The following is a 13,313-nucleotide window of genomic DNA, read 5'->3' as shown; positions in this document are numbered from 1 at the left end:
CATGACACTATTCCCAAATCTACTTTCTAGTAGTCGTGAGCAGTGGGGCACATGACCTGCAGCATCTTTTGCTGCTATCTCGAACTCGCAATCCCCCTCAACACTTTAATCTATGGTTCCACCACATGTAATTCCTTTCTCTTCTTATTCCATCCTCAAAACAACATTGGGACAGCATCGAATGGACTCAGATCTATCATGGCTGTCGATAGCTTTCGCAAGATATGGTCTCACAACCTGAAGACATTTCGCGATCACTATGTTTCGGAGATCTCTGGCTGTCTCGGGGATCTGGGGACCTTTCTGCCCATCGCCATCGCCCTGGCTGTCAATGGAACTATCTCGTTGTCAAGCACACTGATCTTTTCAGGTATCTTCAACATCTTGACTGGTCTCTTTTTTGGCATTCCACTGCCTGTACAGCCGATGAAGGCCATTGCCGCTGTGGCCATCGCTCGATCTTTTAGCAACGGAACCATCGCTGCCGCAGGGATTTTCGTTGGCGCATGCGTCTTCGTGTTTAGCGTGACGGGCCTCCTCCATTGGTTTGCCGAGGTCATTCCCATCCCGGTGATTAAAGGCATTCAAGTTGGAGCCGGATTGTCTCTGGTGATTGCGTCAGCCAATAACACACTTTCGACGCTAGGATGGATCCATCCTTCCTGGGCCGATAACCGGCTATGGGCCATCGCGGCGTTCGTCTGCCTGCTCTTGACCAATATCTATCGACGTGTGCCTTATGCGCTAATTGTATTTGCGCTGGGTCTTACTTTCGCGATCATCCGCTCGGCACTCGAATTCGAGTTACCCTCCCTTGAGATCTGGCACCCCTTTGTTGTGGTTCCGGGACCCATCGAATGGAAGGTCGGGGCGTTGGACGCGGGAATTGGCCAGATCCCTCTGACAACGCTCAACTCAATTGTGGCAGTCGTGCATTTGGCAGGTGATCTGCTACCCAGGATCAAGACGCCATCCATTACGGCCATTGGGCTGAGCGTTGCTGGGATGAACCTCGTGGGTTGCTGGTTCGGTGCCATGCCAGTGTGCCATGGCTCTGGCGGACTGGCTGCGCAATACCGGTTTGGCGCTCGGTCCGGCTCAAGCGTCATATTTCTGGGCATCCTGAAGTTACTCATCGGTATCTTCTTTGGCGAAACCCTGGTTGGGCTGTTGGGGCGATTTCCTTCCGCGCTGCTGGGGGTGATGGTTATCGCTGCGGGGTTAGAGCTGGTCAGCGCCGGGGAGAGTCTAAATACAACCGGTGCCAGGGATATCGCCCGCGTGGGAGAGGGCCTCACCGGGGATGGCGAGCAGGAAATTGGGCCAATGTTGAGCGACATCGAGCGGAAGCGGCGGTGGACCGTAATGATGGTGACCGTGGGCTTGTTAGTTGGGTTCAAAAATGATGCCATCGGTTTTGTGGCGGGCATGCTGTGCCACTGGGTTCTGCAGCTCCCTTGGATTTTGGACCGAGCACGAGACCGGTGGAGTGAAGGAAGGATCCGAGTATGACCGATCCAATACTGCTATGACTGACTCTTTTTTACGACCTTACGATTATTCATTGCACTCAGGGACATAAAAAACAAATCCATTCTGTACAGCTATCTGGGTTCGTTTACAGCACATCCGACATATTTACATCCGTTTCCCGTTTCAACCTCGTTCCCTGATCCGTCTCAAACTCCCGGCTCATCCTCTCCTCCGTTGTGTATCCACTCTGGCTTCTATGCTCGCTTCTTCCTCCATCTTTCCGATACCGCGGCACACCGTCGGAGTCATAATTGACCCGCTGCTCCTCATACGCTCCTGTGTACGGGTTGTAAGTTCGGGCACGATAAAGGGAGGGACCGATATCGTACGATGATCTCCGCGCCTCGTCGCCAGCTTCGCCCCCCTGGTCTTGATTCGACGATGCCGCGCCTCCATATGCTGTTCCCGCATCATAGGTCGTTGCGCTGGTCTCGTCATCTAGTTCCGCGATGCGACGGACCCCGCCAGCCAGCGAGGACGTGCCCGACTCAAGCAGCTGCTGCTCCTGGCCGGTGCGGTCGTAGCGGCGCTCCTCGATCACGGCGGGCTGGCCTAGGTCCTGGTGGGCGGTCCGCACGATTGTATTACCGTTTGCATCGGTGTGGGACGATGTGGTGTATCTGTGGCCGGTGGTGGTAGAGCCATCGGTGGTGTTGGTGGTGGAACTATAGTAATACGACGAGCTGGAGTACGAGTCGGCCATTTTCTCTTCCCCTTTTTCTTCTTCTTTTTATTTGCGCGTCAGCGTATGTACGTACGTTGTTGATTGTACGAGATATTTTCCAGAAACCGAATCCTGGGATACCATGCACAGAAGCCCATTGTTCCTGATCCTTTATATATATGGTGTGGCGAGCGCAATGTATGCGGTTGACATCATCGCATGGGCCGCATTGCCGCCTCCACCGCGGCAACCACAGCTGCGACTGGCCCGTTTGGAATTCTAGAATGTGTCCTGATGATATCGCTGGATGCGCATGGTATATCAGGATCGTTGATTGGGGAATCTGTGTCTATGGGGGACTGACCCACGGGCGGTGGTAGTGAATATCGCCTGTCACAATATCCCCGGGGCAAGTGTCCCATGGATAATGGCTCTCTGAGGCTTCCCATGTCCCTGGGATCCTGACATTCTTACACCGAGAAGGATCCAGGCGGATGTCTCCTTTCTGATCAGGGGCAAATTGCGACGCTGCATCTACCGTCATCGACAAGAGACTACCTATCCCGTGTAGCGTTCCCCCGTCACGAAGCAGCCAAAGGGGTCATATATTTTTCGTCCATCTGTGCATATATTTCTCTCCTTGCCAGTAAGAATAGTAGCTACACCAAGATATAATCCTATCTCAAGTATACAAATATACTCCATTGGGATCAATATCAACAGTCCTGATAAGCCACAAGAAACACTGATAACAAACAAACATCCCCGCATTCCGCATTCCACATCCCACTTTCTCTTACTCTCACACACACTCTCACATATACAGACTCACAGCTTCAGTCGTCAATCTTCAAATCAATATGGAAGGCCTCACACCATCGCAACTATCCTTCTTCCGCGAGAACGGCTACCTCGTCATCCCCAATTTCCTCTCCCCAGATGAAATCACCTCCCTTCTCGCCGAGACCAACACCCTCCTCGACGATTTCCCACTCGACACCCACCCCCTCACCAAGTTCACGACCGGCGACGATGCCGGATCCTCCAATACCAACGATGCCCACGTCGGCGACGACTACTTCCTCACCTCCGGCGACAAGATCCGCTTCTTCTTCGAGCCGGACGCCTTCTCCCCGCAACCCGACCCAGCCACCGGAAAGCCCACGCTCCTCAAACCCAAACAACAAGCCATCAACAAGATCGGACACTCGCTGCACACGCTCTCGCGGCCTTTCGCGGACGTCTCGCTGAGCGCGCGCAACGCCGCCATCGCCAGGTCGCTGGGCTTCGTGGACCCGCGCGTGCTGCAGAGCATGGTGATCTGCAAGCAGCCGGGGATTGGGGGCGCGGTGCCGCCGCATCGGGACTCGGAGTTCCTGTACACGGAGCCGCCGTCGGCAGTGGGGTGGTGGTTTGCGCTGCAGGATGCGGGGCCGGGGAATGCGACGCTGGGGATGTGGAAGGGGTCGCATCGGCAGGGCATCAAGCGGCGGTTTGTGAGGAAGTTTGGGGATGGGGGGGAGACAGTTGGGACTGAGTTTGTGGAGAACGAGGGGTCGAGGGTGCCGAAGGGGGTGCTGGAGGAGGAGCACGGTCAGGAGGTTAGGGAGGAAAATGTGGAGATCCTGGACATCAAGGCTGGCTCGCTGGTGCTGATCCATGGGAATGTGCTGCACAAGAGCGAGAAGAATACCAGCCCCCGGAGCCGGTTTGCATATACTTTCCATGTCATTGAGGGTGCGGATGGTTGGAAGTATGATGAGCGGAACTGGTTGCAACCCTCGGAGAAGGGGGGGTTCTCGAAGCTGTATCGATGAATCCGAATCTGATGGATGATGCGTATCTCCTGTGTTGTCCGTGTCTATACGCCTACCTGATGGAATATATCGCATTCCAGGCCACACAACGCAGGGGTTAGCTTGCATACCAAGCACAAGCATGTAACTCAAAATCATAGCACTCTAAATCAACCGTCACCGATTCTGCATCACTAGCTTGTGCTCTGTACAACCGCATTTCAATCCTAGACATGAGTGCGCTGAACCATATAGCCAACGACAAGCATACAAACATGGACGATTTCGAAAGCGAACCCTTCATCCGCTCATCCCTGGAAATCCTTCATGAAGAGAAGGACCTCGATTCCCATGGACACTTGCTACAATTGCTCCCGATCATTGGGGCAGTCTGGCTGGGTAATGTCTTCTCCCTTCTATCCCGCGTAGAACAATGCTGACCAGTACGTAGGAGAGTTTATTGACGCAGTCGACCAGACCATCCTCGTTTCCACGTACGGGACGATCTCATCACAATTCCACAGCCTGACTATGGGATCCTGGTTACTCACGGGTTATAATCTGGGTTACTGTGTTGCTCTGCCTATAGTGAGTTCAGCAAAACAGACAGATGAGAACTGTTTACCACAGATACTAACGTGGGTGACTAGTATGGCCTCCTATGCGACATCTGCAGCCGCAGGAACCTTCTCTTCAGCGCATATTTTCTCTTCGGACTAGGGTCTTTGATATGGTGAGGGCTTCTTGCTGGTTTGAAGCTTAAATTTCTCAGCTCATCGTCTATGTACCAGTGGGACTGGCCATGGTGTCAATCAGATAGTCATCGGCCGGATCATTGCCGGACTGGGAGGCGCTGGGATGAGTTCCCTCTGCTCGGTGATCATCACCGGTGAGTTGCATCTACTCGTTCTATCGTCCAACAAGATGATGTGAAGCTCTAAGCATCCAAAAACACCCACAGACCTCCTGTCCTCTTCCGACGTGGCTGTCCTGCGAGGATGGACCGAGACCATCAACAACATCGGCCGCAGCCTGGGGCCACCCCTCGGCGGCCTCCTCGTCAATACCCTCGGCTGGAGATGGTGAGCCTCTCTCTCTCCCAGACACCCCGCTTCACCCATATAAATGCGCCGTAGGACATTCCTCGGCCACCTGCCCCTACTCGGGCTATGCATCCTCGGCGTCGCATACCGACTACCAAAACAGCCATCCCAAACAGCAGAGTGCAGCCCCGACATCCACACCACCGCACGTAGCTTCGACTGGCTAGGTATTCTCGCCTTCTCCACCACGATCGTCAGTCTCTTACTCGCGATCCACTTTGCGGGAACCAGGGGGGCTGGAGACGCAGACGCAAACCCAGGTCCAAGCTCATGGTGGCTGATCGCCTCGATTGCCGGAGCGATGCTCTCGCTGCCCTTCTTCCTGTGGGTGGAACACTCATGGGCCCGGAGACCGCTCATTCCACTTGATCTGATGCAAGGCGTCGTGGGCCGGCACTGTCTGGTGCATATCCTGGCATACGCGGCTCGGCTAGCGGTAGGCGGCTCCCCCTTCCCCCCTCCCCTTCGCTTTGACGATTCACATACACTCCATGCTAATTGAGATCCCAAATTCCAGATCGCATCAAACATCGTCCCCTACATGGTCCGCGCACACGGTGTCAGCGACGTCACAGCCTCATTGTTCCACGTGCTCACCATCCTGGGTATGCCTCTGGGCGTCCTGGCCAGCGGCTACACAATCAAGAAGTGCGCCCCCTCCCCCCCCCCGTTCCCATCCTCCATCATTAACCCCCACCAGACTCAAACAATACAAACCGGTCATCATAACAGGCCTCGCAGCCAGCATCGCCGTCTACATCCTGATCCTCCTGCAGTGGCGCCGGGGATCCAGCATCCTCGACGGCCTGTACATGTTCCCCGCGGGCACCGCCGCCGGGCTGATCTTCCCCGCGCAGTTCATCGCCATCTCGGCAAACGCGCCGGCGGGGCGGCTGCCGACGTGCGTGTCGATGTACTTCCTCTGCACGCAGCTGGGGATCATCCTGGGTGTGGCGGTGGCGGCGGAGGTGCTCCGTGGGGGGTTTGCGGCGGCGCTGGGGCGAGATATACCGGAGGGAGCTGGGAAGGGGGAGGTGAGTAACTGTGTGGGAGTGTTTTGAGGGATGAGGGAGGAGGGAGGAGAGAGGAGGGAGGAGAGGTGGTTAGTGGCGGGTGCTGACTTCAGGTGTTATAGATTATCCGCGGGGTGTTGGATGGGATTCGGTACTCGGGGGGTTTATCTGTTGGGCTACAGAAGGTTGTTCGGGCGAGTTTCCTCTATGCGTTTCAGTTTGTTCCTGGTATGTGTGGGCTATTTGGTGTTGAGTGTGTGATTGTGCTGACGACTTCTAGTATTCTGTATTCTGTGTAGCTGTGCCGCGCTACCCATCATCATCTTTGTGAAGGGCAGGAGGATCGAGTGAGTCTATGGTATCTATATATATACAGAGAATGCACATGTCGAAGATACAATAATCACATTAGGGGTCCCGCAAATGTCTAATCTATGGAGCGGAGTTTGCGTACTCTTACACACACCCTGACTGAAGAAAAAGAAGAAAAGAACAAAAAAAAAAGAGGTAATCAACTCGTCCCCAACGTCAATCCTAGCTGCAATCACGACTTCGAAAGCAACGAGTGCCCCGACACCACCTTCACCATCAGCGCCAACACCCCACCAAACAGACTAACCACTCCACAGAAATCAGCCACCTGCGCAAAGCCATGATACCGATCCACCAGCGCGCCGCTGATGGGCGGCCCGATCAGCGCCGCAATCGACGACACCCCCATGCCCATGCCCATATACGTGCCGATATTCTTCGGGTCGCTCGGACATGACGCCAGACTCACGGACCCGCCGGAGATGATCGCGCCGGAGCAGAAACCGTACATGACGGCGAAGACGATGATGCCCGCGTTGCCCTCGACGCGCTGCCAGCACAGCGCGAGGATGCCGCTGCTGAGGCCGGCGGCGGCGAGGACGTTCTGGCGGCCGAGGCGGTCCGAGAGGATGGCGGGGACGATGCGGCCGGGGAACGAGGCGGCGTTGAGGATGGACTGCGTGTAGAAGGCGAGGGTGGTGCTCATGCCCTGGGCGATAGCGAAGCTGGGGGTCAGGAAGAGGAGCGGGAACATGCCGAGGAAGAGGAAGAACATGCAGGCGACGAGCAGGGCGTAGGGGAGCTCCTTGAAGGCGGAGTGGAGGAGGAACTGGCTCTTGCGTGGGGGGAGACGGGCCCGGATCAGGAGACAGGATGGGACGAGGACGCCGAGCATGATGAAGCCGAGGATGCGGACGGACCAGCCGAAGCCGAGGGTGGTGGTGGTGAGGAAACGGTTTAAGGCAATGGGGAGGATGACGCCGCCGAGGGAGGAGCCTGCGACGGCGACGCCCATGGCTGCGCCGCGTTTCCGCTTAAAGTACTGTGGGGTTGCAGCCATGGATGGGGACATGGTGAAGCCGTTGGCCATGCCGCCGAGGACTCCCTGGGCAAGCATGAACTGCCAGTATTCCTTGCATAGACTGGTCATGAAGACGCTGAAAAGGTAAACCACGGCCGCCGGCACGATGACCTTCGCACCGTAGCGATCAAACAGGGGACCGCCAGCAAGCGCAGCGGCGAAGATGGAGAATGACTGGAGGGATCCAATCCAGGCAATCGCCGAAGGGGAATGGCCTTGAAGCTGATTGACCTCGTAGTAGGCTTGGTAGACTCTACAATATGTCAGACTTCTTCTGAAAGAAAAGAAAAAAAGTATTGTGGATAGAGGATCTTACCCCCAGGTATTCACATGGCCCAGCGTACAGAACATCACTCCGGCGTTTCCAATGGCCACACCCCAGGCCCTCCAGCCTCCGTCGGGGAACTCATCTTCAGGTTTACCGTTGTGACTCTTCTCGACTTCTCCGGTATGTAGATCTTCGGACGGGGTCATCGTCACCGACTGCCTGTCATCCACCAGATTGTGCTGAGAGGCCATTTCGACTCGAGATTAACGCAGTAGACAAATTTGAGTTGCTCAATGATGAATCCATCTTGATGGCAATACCATTTCTCTTATAGCTGCCTCCTCAGCGCCACGTCGAAACCACTCATCTATTTTGTTCGGTGATATGATATTCGGGCATTCGGCCTTCACCAAATAGCCGACGGGAAATTCCCAAAACGGAAAGGCTGCAGGCAGTTGACGCGATATCTCCGGCGCAGCCAACGCAGCTTTTTCGAGCCATTCCTCTCGCAGAATAGCTTTCAGCCTCGAGAAGTCTAGTCTGAGTCTATGTGGGAAAGATATGAGCGTGGTGCCGGGCCTGTTGTCTGATCTTTCGTATATACGGGAGGCTCCGGACACCAGCCTGGTCGATGTGTTGAGTCATTTGAAAGCTCCCAAGAGCTAGAGGAATTAGGCCGTTTATGCTGTCACTCACCGATGACACGCATGGCTAGAGCCCTCGAAAAATCCAGCTTTCGGTCCTTTGAACAAAGAATGAATAGTGTGTGATGGAATGCGCTTTCGGCTTGACGCACATTTTTAAGTCCGAGAGATGAAGCAATGCATCCTTATCGGTCTTATCTTATCAGATCCGAGCTCCCCCAATCCGATTCCGGCCAACCGCATCAGCAATTCAGCATCATCTCTCCAACTTCCACTTCAACTCCAACTCCCCTAATCACCAAGCCCCACTAGCAAAAATGGACCCAGGCGCCAGCATCCCCGCCGACGAACCCTCAGTCTTCAACTACGTCCTCTCCTTTCTCCTCGTCGGGGTCGCATGGGGCTTCACAACCCCTTTCATCCGCCGCGCCGCAGCCGATTTCAACGCCCGCCAGGAAGCCAAACAAGCACAAGCACAAGCACAAGCCCAGCCGACACCCCAACAAACCAACCCAGCCGCCAGCGCAGACGAACAGGAACTCCAATCCCAAGACCCGCACCCGGACGCCGACTCGGACTCCAGCTCCGAGGAAGACCAGCCGCTATCCCAAGCGCGCCCCACGCGCGCCCCGGCATGGATGAAACCCCAGGGATCCGCACCCTCCTGGCTCAAAACAAAGATCATCAGCGTGTTCTGGACGGTGGTGAACCTGCTCCGCACGCCGGCGTATGCGATTCCGCTGGTCATCAACCTGACGGGGAGTATTTGGTTCTTCCTGCTGGTTGGGAAGCACGGTACGTTCCCCCTTCAATTTTTTTTCCCCCCCATACGTGACTGTTCGACGCTCCGCACATCCTGTCGGTTGTAAGTTGGCCGAGGCTGATGGAGAGGTAGAGTTGTCGCTGACGGTGCCGTTGGCGAACTCGAGCGCGTTTTTGTTTACAGTGCTGGGGGAGTGGTATGTGGAGCGCAAGGTGATTGCCAAGGAGACGTGGTTGGGGATGGCGCTGGTGTTGGGGGGGATTGGGCTTTGTGTGCAGTCGAAGAATATGTAGATATTAATTCTTGATAGTGGAATTTATATTCGGTTTGGAATTGGAGTACTAATGATGATGATGATGATGATGCAGCATTGTACGGGCTGGCGGACTGAGCAAATGCAAAAAATAAAAAGGAATGCATCATCCGTGAATCGAACACGGGCCTCGTCGATGGCAACGACGAATTCTACCACTAGACCAATGATGCTAGTTGTTGAAAGACGCGTTACTTTTCTCTGTAATAAGCAAGCAACGTAACTATGATCAAACCGGATGCTGGATGTTTCTATATTCTCAAAGGTCGTTAAAACTCCAACAGTATATGGATATCATAACTATACATTCAACATTCCTGCGTGGATCCGTAAAACTGGTATCTACATCATACGTTGCATATTTTTCTTCATGGACATCAGAGAACAACCAGACAGGACAACATTGACGCTCCGTATCATAACATTCGTCGTCATACAAAAGTACCAGACTGAGCCCGCAGTGGTATCGTGAGCATACATCCCAAGACCGATGGGCTACAACACCATATGGACAATAAATCAAACACCTCGGAACTACACAGAGTTAGTATCCGGATACAACGATTAGCAGAAAGGGGAGGGATTAAACATACCAACCGAACGACCAAAAACCACATGGCGCCGAGAAACTTGAATATCGAGAGACCAGCCACGCTCCATAGGACGACTGCCATGTAGATCGAGGCCCTCCCGTCATCTGTGGTCTCCTTGGTAGTACCGTCGCTGCTTACGCGCTCGAGGCCGGCAGCGCTCAGCACCACCGCTCCCAGGGCAAAGTTGCAAAAGACCCAGGCAAGTACGACTGCACTGCGGAAACCCTTGTAGTAATCGGCCTGACGCTCTTCTTCCGAAATCGACTTGACTTCCTTGGGTGGTTTCTGCGCGAACTTGGCCAGCTCGATCTCGTATTGCGCATTCAGATCGCCGTCGTCTTGGGGGATGTCGACGTCCACTTTGCCGCCTGGCTTCATAGTCGCCGAAGGCAGCTTCTCAGCCTTGTCATCGCCCTTAGTACCCCATGTGATATCGTGGGTGTTGCAGAAGGCGTAGATGTTGAGCACGTTGATGTAGGTCGGCGTGAGCAACATGTATTGGATGAACTATGCATGTTAGCTCAAGGTCCTGAATGGCGGTCGAGAACACTTACCGAGGTGAACATGTGCCAGGGGTCGAAGAAAATCAGCGACGCAAGGAACCACATGACGTACGTTGACCCAAGCGAGACTATGATCGAGAAGAATTGTTTGTTGCTGAAAAGGTCCCCCACGGTAAAGGAGTTCTCAGCCACCTCCTTCTGTATCGATTTCACGGTTACAAAGATCGCTGCAAAGGTCAAGTAGATCATGATACCAATCCAGAAGTAGACCATTGTCATGTAGAACTTGTTCGAGCCACCTGGACGGTTGCCGAGTGAGAGAACGAAGCAGGTCACAAGGGTTGCCAGGTAGAGCCACTCAAAAACCACGCCTAATACTTTGCCAACAGTGCCGAGGAGATCTTCATCACCCAGGTACTTTGTGAGAATGTGGAAAACCAAGAAGAAATTGCCCTGTCATTCAATGGTTAGTTTGCACGATATAAGCCAGGTGCTAGAGTATTTCAACGGCCACTTACAATGTTGAACCACGCAAAGATCATGTTGATCGTCTGGTAGATAAACTCAATGAGCAACATAAACTTACGCATGACGCTGTGATCACTGCGCCAAATCTGATAGAAATGGGCAATGGCGTAGACGGCTGCGAAGAAACTACCGTTCAGCCATCGGCGTCGCTGCAGAATGAACTCCGCCATCCGATCTGGCACATCGGTTTCACCTGTCGAGGATTTGACATACTGCAAAAGCCAGCGGCAATTGCGTTTCGTCACGATTTCGAAGCACAGGATTCGGTCCTCGGCCAGGTACATGTTGGCGGTGAAGATACCCGCATTGGCACCGTGCATCTTCTCTCCCAAGAAGTAACGCTCCAGGGGACCCTGGCCGTTCTTGTCATTTTGCAACGCAACGTATCTGTAGGCGGAGAAAGCACCTGGAAGCACGGAGATGAACCCGAAGGCGGATTCCAGGGGCTTGTCGAGAATGTTGCTGAGCTTGTACTCGAAATTCTGCCCAGCCACCAGTGGATTCAGCAACTTCTTTCCATGGGACAACATGACCTTGATTTCGCCACAGGCTCCTCCGCACATGGGTTCCACGTCAAACGCTTTCCAGAGCTGGTAGATTGAATCACGGCCTGGTTTGGTACCTGCGTCCAGCAGCACGCAAATATTGGGGTCCAAGACACGACCAAACGCCTGGAAGAACCAACGGTGCGAGTTGATCTTCTTCTGATTCTTCTCCTTCAAGCAGAAGATCATTTGAACTGGAACCCCGCTTCGCGGCTTCATGTGCACCTGCGTTCCTTTGATCTCGAGCCCAACCTGTGTGGTATACTCGTAGATATGGGCTGTCACGTCCTTCCCATTGACCTGCTGCTTCGCGATACCGTCCTGGTACACACCCAGAGCAGCCAACACCGCCCGAGTCCGAGGGTTGATCTTGGCACGGCCATCACTGATCACACAGACCACAATCTTCTTCCAGGCATCTTTGCCCCAGGTCTTGCTATGTGTTCTGGAGCACATGTATTCGATGTTCTTGATTACACCGGTCAGCGTCCGAGCAAACAGGAAATCGTCCTCGTTGTACATCGTAATCACAATGAAAAGCTCCGTGTGCCGAGGTTTCGCGAACAGTTTCTGGCGCAATGTGAATCGTTCCTCGTAAAAGTCCGCGGGGTCGCAAGTCGCGGCCGAGTAGCGCATGTGGGTGAATTCATCACGACCCGGTGGTTCGGCGTGAGGAACCTGACTGAGCAATTTGGGTGCAATGGGACAGTCGAGAACAAGATTGCCGTGGAAGAGCTGCACTTCCTTGACGGTCTTCCACCGACGGATCGGAGCTGGGCTCGGAGTGGGGACAACAGAAGGCTCGTCGTGATACTCGTCGCTGTATGGGTCCGGCCCGAATGGATTGTCTGCTTGTAAGATGGGGACATGGTCATCTGGGTAGGACTGTTGCTGCTCAGGATACTGTCCTAGGTCGTAATCGTCGTGTGGGGTAGCTGTGGGTTCATAGGGTCGATTGTAGTATGCGTCGTGGTGTGCTTCGGGGTTCACGCTGTATTCATAACCGGGATAAGTCTCGGGATGATGCTGCTCGTACGTTTCATTATGGCCGTAGGAATTGGGAATTCGTTCGACGGAGTACTGGTACGTGTCCAGCGTCAATTGATCGGTCCAATCATTTGTCTGTGCAATATCACTCACGGTGGGCTGCTCTGCCAAACGGTCACTGGAAGGCATCTGCAGATGTTCCTGCATATACGGTCGATCTGAAAGTTGGTATGTGTTCAACGGCTGACCCGGCGATGCGGTTCGGTCGTCTATATTGTGGGGGGTCATAGTGGGAGAGCGACGGGCATCCTTGCCGTACGAGTCTACACAGTCCGGTGTCAGTTCAAAAATCGTAAGAAATTTAAAGCTTGATGGTCAATTGTCCCAAACAATGAAAGAGACAACCTCCAGTCAAACGGCGATCATGTGAAATAGATGTCCAAAATTCAATGACTCGGGGACGAATGTTTCCGAACGACAAAGGATGCGGAGATGCGACAGCACTGCAATCACGACCATCACGACAGGGCAGCTCAAAATAACTGACCTAATCGATTGTACGACATGGTGAATGACAGGATACTTGGGGTGTCAATGATCCTTGAAAGCTGCCTTCTCCTCTAAATTCCCAGCAAGGGATGTGGTAGGAAATTGCGCCAGGAGGGCA

At 54.0% G+C, this 13,313-nt stretch overlaps 7 protein-coding genes and 1 non-coding gene across 8 annotated transcripts, besides 2 other annotated features; 4 read left to right on the top strand and 4 right to left on the bottom strand.

Moving 5' to 3' along the window:
- Nucleotides 1–198: 198 nt before the first annotated feature.
- ACLA_093070 (putative sulfate/molybdate transporter) lies at nt 199–1,512 on the top strand (the record flags this gene model as incomplete). The annotated part of the gene is made up of 1 exon (XM_001273033.1): nt 199–1,512. The coding sequence occupies one exon, from the start codon at nt 199–201 to the stop codon at nt 1,510–1,512; it is 1,314 nt and encodes a 437-aa protein (XP_001273034.1).
- A 106-nt stretch (nt 1,513–1,618) lies between these two features.
- Nucleotides 1,619–2,236, bottom strand: ACLA_093060 (uncharacterized protein; the record flags this gene model as incomplete). The annotated part of the gene is made up of 1 exon (XM_001273032.1): nt 1,619–2,236. The coding sequence occupies one exon, from the start codon at nt 2,234–2,236 to the stop codon at nt 1,619–1,621; it is 618 nt and encodes a 205-aa protein (XP_001273033.1).
- Nucleotides 2,237–3,057: 821 nt separating this feature from the next.
- ACLA_093050 (phytanoyl-CoA dioxygenase family protein) lies at nt 3,058–4,014 on the top strand (the record flags this gene model as incomplete). Its single annotated transcript, XM_001273031.1, has 1 exon — nt 3,058–4,014. One exon carries the CDS (start codon nt 3,058–3,060, stop codon nt 4,012–4,014), a length of 957 nt encoding a protein of 318 aa, XP_001273032.1.
- A 212-nt stretch (nt 4,015–4,226) lies between these two features.
- On the top strand, nt 4,227–6,460 carry ACLA_093040 (putative MFS transporter; the record flags this gene model as incomplete). Its single annotated transcript, XM_001273030.1, has 10 exons — nt 4,227–4,392; nt 4,445–4,581; nt 4,644–4,726; nt 4,785–4,882; nt 4,955–5,075; nt 5,130–5,532; nt 5,614–5,744; nt 5,797–6,130; nt 6,232–6,337; nt 6,390–6,460. The coding sequence occupies 10 exons, from the start codon at nt 4,227–4,229 to the stop codon at nt 6,458–6,460; spliced, it is 1,650 nt and encodes a 549-aa protein (XP_001273031.1).
- Nucleotides 6,157–6,193: a microsatellite.
- Nucleotides 6,461–6,653: 193 nt separating the features above from the next.
- On the bottom strand, nt 6,654–8,021 carry ACLA_093030 (MCT family MFS transporter; the record flags this gene model as incomplete). The annotated part of the gene is made up of 2 exons (XM_001273029.1): nt 6,654–7,755; nt 7,819–8,021. The coding sequence occupies 2 exons, from the start codon at nt 8,019–8,021 to the stop codon at nt 6,654–6,656; spliced, it is 1,305 nt and encodes a 434-aa protein (XP_001273030.1).
- A 710-nt stretch (nt 8,022–8,731) lies between these two features.
- Nucleotides 8,732–9,470, top strand: ACLA_093020 (uncharacterized protein; the record flags this gene model as incomplete). The annotated part of the gene is made up of 2 exons (XM_001273028.1): nt 8,732–9,209; nt 9,310–9,470. The coding sequence occupies 2 exons, from the start codon at nt 8,732–8,734 to the stop codon at nt 9,468–9,470; spliced, it is 639 nt and encodes a 212-aa protein (XP_001273029.1).
- A 51-nt stretch (nt 9,471–9,521) lies between these two features.
- Nucleotides 9,522–9,542: a microsatellite.
- A 50-nt stretch (nt 9,543–9,592) lies between these two features.
- Nucleotides 9,593–9,663, bottom strand: ACLA_093010. Its single transcript has one exon. It is a non-coding gene; the product is annotated as a tRNA-Gly (tRNA).
- A 346-nt stretch (nt 9,664–10,009) lies between these two features.
- On the bottom strand, nt 10,010–13,212 carry chsA (chitin synthase I; the record flags this gene model as incomplete). Its single annotated transcript, XM_001273027.1, has 5 exons — nt 10,010–10,024; nt 10,084–10,590; nt 10,638–11,039; nt 11,105–12,969; nt 13,194–13,212. 5 exons carry the CDS (start codon nt 13,210–13,212, stop codon nt 10,010–10,012), a joined length of 2,808 nt encoding a protein of 935 aa, XP_001273028.1.
- Between the last annotated feature and the right edge of the window lie 101 nt (nt 13,213–13,313).

This window comes from Aspergillus clavatus, genomic scaffold (genome assembly GCF_000002715.2).
Source record: "Aspergillus clavatus NRRL 1 1099423829798 genomic scaffold, whole genome shotgun sequence".
NCBI lineage: Eukaryota > Fungi > Ascomycota > Eurotiomycetes > Eurotiales > Aspergillaceae > Aspergillus > Aspergillus clavatus.
Note: the sequence above shows the minus strand (reverse complement) of the source record. Positions and strands in the feature narration are given on the sequence as shown.